Source organism: Penaeus chinensis, chromosome 27 (assembly GCF_019202785.1).
Source record: "Penaeus chinensis breed Huanghai No. 1 chromosome 27, ASM1920278v2, whole genome shotgun sequence".
Classification (NCBI taxonomy): Eukaryota; Metazoa; Arthropoda; class Malacostraca; order Decapoda; family Penaeidae; genus Penaeus; species Penaeus chinensis.
The window spans coordinates 10,867,844-10,877,843 of NC_061845.1; the positions used below are offsets into that span (position 1 = coordinate 10,867,844).

The 10,000-nt window shown below is 34.8% G+C and overlaps 1 protein-coding gene across 3 annotated transcripts in view; it reads left to right on the plus strand.

The window, feature by feature from the left end:
- The window catches only part of LOC125039407 (nonsense-mediated mRNA decay factor SMG8-like), a 31,417-nt gene that overhangs the window by 19,348 nt on the left and 2,069 nt on the right, over positions 1-10,000 (plus strand). For all 3 annotated transcript variants that reach the window (XM_047633286.1, XM_047633285.1, XM_047633284.1), the window contains exons 4-18: positions 174-296; positions 717-868; positions 1,036-1,203; positions 2,104-2,229; positions 2,376-2,500; positions 2,616-2,846; positions 4,314-4,414; positions 4,561-4,653; positions 5,851-5,991; positions 6,114-6,304; positions 6,569-6,771; positions 6,914-7,168; positions 7,713-7,856; positions 8,756-8,911; positions 9,286-9,466. In XM_047633286.1, the coding sequence (XP_047489242.1) occupies positions 174-296; positions 717-868; positions 1,036-1,203; positions 2,104-2,229; positions 2,376-2,500; positions 2,616-2,846; positions 4,314-4,414; positions 4,561-4,653; positions 5,851-5,991; positions 6,114-6,304; positions 6,569-6,771; positions 6,914-7,168; positions 7,713-7,856; positions 8,756-8,911; positions 9,286-9,466 (2,390 nt within the window). The remainder of the gene's footprint in view (positions 1-173; positions 297-716; positions 869-1,035; positions 1,204-2,103; positions 2,230-2,375; positions 2,501-2,615; positions 2,847-4,313; positions 4,415-4,560; positions 4,654-5,850; positions 5,992-6,113; positions 6,305-6,568; positions 6,772-6,913; positions 7,169-7,712; positions 7,857-8,755; positions 8,912-9,285; positions 9,467-10,000) is intronic.

Sequence of the window (10,000 nt, forward strand, 5' to 3'; positions counted from 1 at the left end):
TGCATTCTTATTATCTTTCTGTTTCATAAAGCTAACCATTACCATGATATTATATTTAACCAGAGAACCAGATCACAAAAAATAGATACCATTTGTTTATACTTTCTACCACCCACTCTTGATGATACTGTGTAGATAATGAAACATACCTTTATGTGTCATTTGTAATTCAGACTGGAGTGGAGGGATACTATGATCCTGACCGTCGAGCCATATATCTTCACCTGACCGGGGCATATGACACGGCAGCTCTCATTAATGCCCTAGAAACCATGCACCAGCAACTCCAGGAAAAGGTACTGTTCATGTTTGATTTGTTTTTTGTGAAAAACTAGATATTCAGGAATTAACTTTTTTCTAGGAAGTACAGTATCTGCAGAAGGACAAATTCATTGTCCATATTTATGAGGGTGTCAGGTAAACCCTGTCTTTAGTATTCCCAAAAGGTCATTTTTGTTTTCATAAATATCACATGAATTGTAAGGTAGCAAAATATTGAAAATTAATTATTTTTTACTCTTGAAATATATTGGATTCAGAAGAGGGGGAACCCAAATGGACTTGCTCTTGGCCAGTGAAGAACTGAATGTGAATTATTAATCAGGTTTTTTTTTGTATATTATTACAATTTACTTCAGTTTTCTGAAGGAACATCCTAATCTGGCAGGTACTATGTCATATACTAAAATAAAACTTGACATTATTTAATTAAACAGGGATTCCTGATGGCCTGGTCCAGCCTCAAGTTGGCCTATGCACGAAGTCTGTTAGTGCTGTTTTCTGTCTCTCATCTGCTTCTTCTGTGCCATCCAACGCATGTCTTTGATATTAGTTACATTCATCTCTTCCGCACCCTAGATGCAATCAGGTATGTTGTCTTCTGTTTTGTTTACTATTTGTCTTTTCCTTTACTGTTTGTATCATATGAATGTGCAGCCTCATTGTTATTTGTATTAAAAGAGTATGTAATGAGAACTTTTATTAGGGTATTGCTTATTTTCTTATGGTATAGTTTTAATAGTTGTTTGTTAACAGGTCCAAAGCCCAGAATTACATAGCAGAAAACCTAAAGCTTGTGCCAGGAATCAGCAAGGACTGGGTCTCATTTGGTCGACTGTGTGCACCTCGGGTTCTCTTCATTTTCTCATCACACCTCTTGCCAGCACAGATTCGTTCTGGACAAGACAACTCAGCTGTTCACAGGTAGACTAGATATCCTTGGGATGTATTCTTGTGCAGTTGAAGTCTAGATATACTTGAAATATATTCTTGTGCAGTCTAAGTTCTTTTTATATTGTTTATTCACAAGAGACACATGTCTGATCAATGAGAGATTTTCAGTTTTTCTTTATTATTTATAATCTATGATTACTAGTTTTTACTATCTTTATTCCTTGTATAATGAAAAAGGTAAATCTTCCTAGCAGAAAGATTCTATACTGCTATCATATTTATTTGCATTCAACTTATTTTATCTATAGTCATAAGCTGTTACTTTCTATTAACCTACTGTCACTAGGAAAATGCTGTGCTCATTTTAGATTTTTTTTTTGTTAAATGTCTCTGCACATAGATAGCTCTGCTAGTGCTTAACAACAAAGGAGTTAATTAGTAGACCTTGTGACCTTACCTGATTTCATGTTTCCTTGAATTTGCAGGAAAAAGTGTTTTTTTTTACTAATTATAATTATTATAATGTTATTGACATTAGTAGTGGCAATATAAGAAAACATAAAATATTTTCGAAAATCAAGGAAAATGGAAAACAGGTGAGACAAGGAGTAGTCCTAATTGGCTCATTGGTGACTTAGTACAAGTGGAGCCATCTATGTGTAAAAACAATTAATAAAGTAAACTCAGCAGGCATGGCATGTACATACATGCCATGCCCGTCAGTTTGGGGTTAATTGAATGGGTAAGAAATACTGTAGAACATAGATAAAAGAAATATAAAGCATATTGCAGGTCTTTCCTTAAGGGAAAGTATGTTTAACTTTTTCTTATCATTTCTTTTTCTGAGAACATAATATTTTATTCATTTTTTAATCTGTCCTATTTCCTATATATTGTAGGAGATTAATATGCAGTGTTACTTTTGCCCAGATCTATGGGAGGCCACAGGTCATACAGAACTTCCACCCCACCAAGCCCTCTTCGAAATCTGGAACTTGCACTGGAAGATCAAATTTACCGTCTCCTTCGCAAAAGCAGAGTCATAACCAACATCAGGTATCTAACTGTTAATTTTGTTACAGAGTGAAACTTATAGGGACAGTGCATTTATAAATATATGTATTTTATGATATATGCACTACCTACCTGTATGTGGTAGATTGTTGAGTAATCTGATCAGATACTTTTGTTTTCTTCTTCAGTGCAAATTCTTTGTTTGCTCTTCCAAACAACCAAGCATATGTATACATCATGGAGGAAGGGCAGGAGGAAGTGCCAGCTGCTTCCTTGATTAATGACACTCTTCATAACCTTTGCTCTGCATCAGGTGTGTGCTCCATCTCACAATAGATTATCTGAAAAAACATAATTCATAGTCTATCCATAAGTGGCCATCATTCTTTACTGTTACATGATTTATATTTTCATTTTTGTTTTTGCAGATTCTAACTTAAGCAGTGAATTAAGCCAATTGACTATTGGATCTAGCAACAAAACCTCCTCCTCAGAAAAAGGAGGAAGCAGAGGAACTGGTAACTGGGGAAGCATTTCAGGTGCAACAAGTGCTTGGGATACATCTCTTGCCTGTTCAGCCTCTTCAGATACTTCAGCTGCTGACTCTCTCAGTGCCTCAATTTTGTCTGGGGTTGCAACGGAACGGAAGAGAAATCTCGGTTTGTATTTTCATGACATAGTAATTAAATTATTATAGTATCCTAATGCCAGAGTTGAATATGCAGTCAGGTATCTTATGCACTTCATGAATAAACATAAGAAATGAAAATGACCATGGATGGCAATAGTCCATCTCCAAACACCATTTCTCTAGGGTAATAACAAACATTAATTCCTAAGAACCGCAACCCTTTAGCTTGTCTGTTTGCACATCCACAAAAAGGGCTTGATTTTTCAGTTTTCTGAACATTTGAAGAGCTCAATTTTATGTACTAGAAAATGTATATTTCATTGTTATAGCTGAAAAAAGTGAGTGTCATTAAAAATTTCTCACAGTTACTCCTGAATGAAAATGGGGATAGATTGATAGGAATATGTAAATAAAACACACATGAAATATATATATTTCTTTATTATAGAAAACAATTAAATGTGTATTTAGATGTATTTAGATGGATCTATAAGTAAAAGTAAAAGGTAGTAAAATGTACTCTCAAAACATAATAGTGTGGTGTGTGGAAGGAGAATGTTGGAACAAGAAAAGATCTAGGGTTTGGCTGGAGGAAACATGCCATATAGTGAATAACTACTTCAAACTTACTACTTTTCATTTTCAAGAAGATAGCCACCCACATAGGTGGCCTGAGCCACCGTCATGGGTGTGGCTGAAGGAATCTTGCCAGTAATAGACATATTAATGGACAAATATACGTCTCATTCATTAGTCACCTAAAAAATTCTAACCAGGTTTTGGGAAGCCTTCCACATTTATGACAAGTAAGACTGGTCACACATTGTGTGATGAGCCATGATTGTCAAACTTGTTTGGAGTTGTCATACACACCATACCTCACCTTCTTTAAGGTGGTCTTGGGAGATAAATGTATCTTTCAGTGATGTACAGTCTTTTTGCATACCATAGAACAGGTGTTCTTATCCTGGGGTTTCAGGGAGTTGGGAAGGATCTGAGCAAAATTAACTTTTATATTAGTGTTTTTTTTTTTTTTTTAGATTGTTTATTTTAAAGTTTGATAATACTTTGCATATCTCATATATGAGACCATCAAATAATAGACATATTAGTGGACAAATATATGTCTTATTCATGCATGCAAAGTTGTGTATATATAAATATTTCTGGGGAAAGGGCTCCATAGCTTTCATTGGATTCATAAAAGGGTCTGTGACTCTAAAAAGGTAAAAGAACCACTGCCAGAGGGAGATATGTATGTTCCTGAGTACAAGTTCAAATCTGGCAGTATATCACAGTAATATCTTGTCACAAATAGTATTCAGTCATGAAGTTGTCATTGGTATTATATAAATATTAGTTGGAGTATATTGTTTAGAAAATCATGTACTTGATATTGTAGGTACATTTAGGATTAAAAGAAGGGAAGAATATAGGAAAACTATTAGTTGTACAGGACAGATTTTTTTTATATTAAACTTAATATTCCTTTCAGAGCACAGTTTTAATGTGTTCCTTCAGCAGCACATTGACCAAGCATTAGGGAAGGGCTTTGATGATAATGTTGGAAGACATTCTGGTCCCGTCTTCTTCTATGTTAGTATCCTTTTTGTTACTTTAGAAAGAATTAGTCATTGCCAGATATGCTGAAATATAAGTATTTTTTGTCATAAAAGGAAATGCCAATAGTTAAAGAATAAGAAATATCCACAAAAAATATATTGCAATATTTTCTAACTAAGGTCCCACATGCTGGCATATGGTTTGAAGCTGTAAACAAGGTGTACAAGTTCTTCTGTTGTGACCCCTCAGAGAAAGACACAAAAGCAAAACAGGTAAAGTATAAACAGGTTGAATAGTTCATTTCATACTATTTTAGCTGAAAGAAAAAAAATAGTATGTGTATCAATAGTAACTAGAATTGAAACTAACAAGTTATGAATTCATGGACTGTCCACTGTGTTTTTTTTTGTGAATTTTGTTGCTCCACAAGTGCTCAACCACCAAGCATTTCTCCATTCTTTGAATATGTGGGGTTTCTAATGCCATTAATATTAATATTAGTATGATAATTGACATTATGATTAATGAAATGCTATTAAAGTACTAACAACTATAAAATCTTGCCAAAAATCAAGGTAGAGGGTAAGCAGGTGAGATAGACAGGACTAATGATTGATTCCATGGTGACTCACCACTTGAGGAGCCATCCCATTGTAAACACAATCAATAAGTCAGTGGTCATGGCATTTAGCTTAGTCATGCCATCTGCAGACATTGGGTTAAATCATTTGATTAGTGCTTGCCAATTTGGCCATGAATATTAAGTGTTTCTTCATAGGTTTTTTCATGTTAACCCAATGCCGATGGGCATGACATGTACATATGTGCTATGTCCACTGTGAGTACTTGTTTGATTGTTTTTACACATAGATGGCTACACTTGCACTAAGTCACCAATGAGCCAGTTATGAGTACTGCCTGTCTCGCCCATTTACCCTTTTCTTTGATTTACAAAAATATTTTACTTCATCTTATTTTGTTGTTAGTAATGTTTATAACATTATAGTAATTATAATGTTTATAATAAAAACAACACCATCGATATTCGTAGCACTAGTAAAAAAAAAGTTTTTCCTGCCAATTCAAATCACGTAAGGTCCCAGGGTCTACTAATTGACTCCTTTGTGGCTAAGCGCTAGCAGCGCCATCTATGTGCAGACACATTTCACAAAAATATAGAAAATGAGCACAGCATTTTCCCCATTTTTTATTAATTTTCCTTGGTGGTATTGGGTTATTTATTTTATTTTATTTTATTTTATTTAATTTTTTATTTTTTTATTATGATTTTTTTATTACTTTTCTTTTTTATAGCATCAGAAAACATGCTTCATATTATCTTCATTTTTTTATCTATATATGTGTGTGTGTGTGTGTGTGTATGTATATATATATATATATATATATATATATATATATATATATTATGTTAGTAAAAACAAAAATTGCTTTCACATTGTAATTTTCAGGTTTTAAATAGTCTTCAAAATCTGGTGGAGACCGAAGTCAGATTCAGTGATGCTCGATGTGCCAAGGTTTTGCCAATTGCCATTTCGGCTTACAAGGATGGTCTTCCCCCTCACTACACCCAGCTTCATCATCAGGAAAAGGTTAGAAAAAAATTCTATATATTCAGGGTTTTTTTATCTTTCAATTTCCTATTTTCTCATTGGTATTGTCATTGTTTTTGCTTTAATTATTGGTATCACAACACACTGTAATAAAATTCCAGCTTGAATTGGCTCTGAGAGTGCTAGGTGCCCAAGCAAGAGGGCCAATGTACGACGAGTATGTGGCCCAACTGGAGGAAGCTTGTGAGAGGATTTGGCAGGATGGTCGAATGGGGTGTGAGACGTTGTCCCTTACTGGCAACACCTGTAAACATCCAAGACACAAGACACCTTCTGATTCAGAAGATGACAGGTAATGCTGAACTGAATGGTAATGTGTTATAAATAATGGTAATATAGTACTCTGCATGCGTGCGTGCGTGTGTCTAGGTGTAGGTGTAGGTGATGCATGATTATTATTAGCTTAGTCTTCAAGGATATAAGTTTTTTATGAGTATCATAAAGTGAATGAGGGCTGCTTTATAGTTTTTAAATTACTTCTTTTAGAAGCAAAATATTAAAATGTCTTTCTACTATTTTTCATCAGAGATGTAATGTTTTCTTTGACATATCCCAGCTCTGTGCCTGTGATGAGTCACAGCTCTGGCATTGGGTATGTCAGCTTTTGTAACTGTGGGCGGAGACAGGGCCAACGTGAAGATCCATTTTCTACTAAGGCAGCAAACTACACATTTTATGAACAGTTAGCAGAAACTTGTTGCACTCGTCTGGATACAATCTCTTTCCCAACATTTAAATCAAGTGTTATTGATGCAAAAGGTAAGAAGTAATGACTAGATGGTGACAGTATTAATGTTTTTAATGAAAGGTGTGTTGACCATAGTTGTCAAATAACCTGAAAGAACTAGGTGCTGTGAATAATTCTGAGATTGATATTCTAATCATGTGCTATTTTTTGCAGCTGCAAATGTGAATGGCTCAGAAAGTGATGATGTAGAGGCTGATACAATCTCCACGGTCAAACGAGATTCCCGGGAACAGCAAGACTCAGAGACCCCTCACACCCCCGGGTTGAGTCTGGTGGGAACAGGTCTGAGTGGGAGCATGAACAGTACTACAGGCACAGCAGCAGCTCGCATGACAGGAGATCCTGCACATATTGGCTCACAAGTGGTGATTACCCTCACCAAAGACGACACCAAAACCATCACCAAAGGTGAGGGTTTTACCAAGGAACCCTAGATTAGTTAGTTTTTGTATCACAATAGGATGAGGTCTACAAAAATTATATTTCTGTTAAATTGTATTCTTTGATTGCTTATTCTAGCACTACAGTCAATTTATAAGATGGGATATCACAGCACTCAGTCAGGAAAAATAGAATAAGGGTAATAAATAATATTTGCCTTGAAATTCAGTTTCTCTCACAACTATATGAGGCTGACCTGTCAAGGTTAGCATGAAATAATAAATATCTATTGTTTTAGTTGCAAAAGAAATAGTGCTAAATAGAGTCATGTATAATGTAACAAAAAGAAAATATATAACTACACAGATACTAACATTGTGTCACTACGTGACTCCTATCTCAGAGATGAAGTGCAGAAAAGGGAGGAATTACACTTTCAAATTTAGAAGGAAAATAACTATGAAAGAATGATAAACACAGTCCTGTCACAGGGTTTCAATAGTTGAGTTAACAAGCATTTCTTATTGATCTAGAAATACTCAGCTATAATATGTGCCTATATTCTCTTCAGACCGGGGAATAATTCGCCAGGCCTCAACAACTGAGTACCTGCCTGGAATGCTTCACACCAACTCACCAGCAGGTTTACTTCCTCGTTGGTCTTCATGGTCACTCTGCTGCTTGGGACCCTCCTCTCTTTACTCACACAATGCAGGTTAGTAAAATAGTACTTTAGCTACTGTGTGATATCCTTAAACCTCAGTTTCATTAACCCATTGCCTCTGGATCAGCTAAAACACTATTTCTTTTTAAACTATCAGGTCACATCTAAACATGGCAGTGTGTGCTATATGTAAGTTCCCACCACATTTGTTTTCATCCCATATGTGCACTGATACTGTCCTGATGTAGCATCATATGAATAATGAGGGTTAAGTGTGACTTTGGCCTAAAGTCCCATAAAAGTTACAAGGACTATAAATAATGGTGAGATAATGGTGACATAATGTGTTTCCAGTGAGATGGCCATTTTTGGCATGGCATGATATATATGTCATCTGGTGGCAAAGGATAAATATAAGGCATTAATTAGGCTAATTACTTATATGCTATTGGGAAGGATAAAACCCCAGTTTGGATTCAAAATTTGTAGGGAACAAATGTGGATGTGATGTGGATTGATGGACACTGTACCGAGGACATTACCCTTCAAGTGTCTGTAGTATTGGCTGCATGTGTGTGCTTGTACCTTTATATCTACATTTCTGTCATGTCTCTTTTTGACCTTGTAAATATTAATTTAACCAGTGGCAAAATAATGTATCCTTAAATTGTTATTAATCTAACAACTTTTTTCTGGGTAACTATACCTACAAAATTTGATATATTATGTCAGTGTTTCTGCTTTACTTGTACTCTATTGAAAATAGTCAGCTAATTGACCATAGAAAATGATTATGGAAAAGAGACCCAATAATTTTCCATAAAAGGAAATATCTGTATTGTGAATGTAGCTCTGTTTTGGTTCAGTTCTAAAATAATTATAATTTATCATAAATTACCAGTATGAAGAGGAAGAGTGACATATAAACTTACAATATAATTTTATTCCAGGTATATGTGATCAGCCAGGATTTTTGCCAGGCACAAATTTCTTATTACCTTGGGATGTGACAGTAAAGATTGAAGACCGAAACAAATGGCCTGCCATAGCAGACACTCTTGGCAAGAAAGCCCTTTTGCTCAAAAATAAGAAGAACAGAGTAGGTGGTAAGTATTGCATTTTTACTTTACTTTACTTTTTTTCTCTCTCTCTTTTTCTTTCAAATCACTTGATTTCTCTAACTGAATCATTTAAAAGCATTTTGAGCCTGATGTTTATAGTAATCTTATTTGTATCCCTTGTATATTTAACTAGGACCATTTTTCTTTATAGATTGTGCATGTTCGGTAGTGGTATAGAGTAAATTATGAGATGGGTTTATACACAACTGTATGACCATTAAATCACAAAAAAAGAAAAATGCTGCCTTGATAGAAATACTCAACAGAATTGCATTAAATTTTATATAAATTAATGTGGCCTTTCAGAATATATGATTATGGTTGATATACCCATTAATTCAACCAAAATATAATTTCAGATATACATGAGTTCAGTGTGAAGATCTTCCTTGGTGTTGAATATGAGTGTGTCAGAGGACACCGATTCATGATGGCTACCCCAGACCGACATTTGAAGGCTTCCCCATCAGGGCTTGTAAAAGACAATGCCACCAAGATTGCAAATGCTGATATGCCACTCTACTTCCCATGTCCCTGCAGGTATGAGTCTCTAATAGTTATGAAAAAATAATGATAAAAATAAAAACAAATTCATGAATTAAAAATTGCAGCCTATTTATTAGGCTTTGACAGTAAGAAAAACTTACCTTGTAGGAGACCCCCCAATAAAAAAGAGAAAGAAAAAAAAATGCATATCAGGTTGAATTAAACATTTTCTACACATTACATGATATGGAGTTCAGTGTGCTTTGATCAGATCTATCAAATTATCCCCTTAATTATGCACAAGTATGACTTCAAATTAATTTCACTGTCTTCATAAAAACTATCCTTGTCACCATAAGAATACTGTATTCATGCTTATATCAATTACCCATTTGATTTGCACTCATTTAATCTGCTCATATTATAATGAACTTGTCCTCTATTTACTAGCACTTACCATGGGCAGCCCTTACTGTCAAGCTATTTATTAGAGATCATATTTTCCATGATCATAATGGTTAAAAGGAAAATAAATGTACTAGACTTCTATGGTCCTATGGCACTCTCCATGATCATGGATTAATAAAA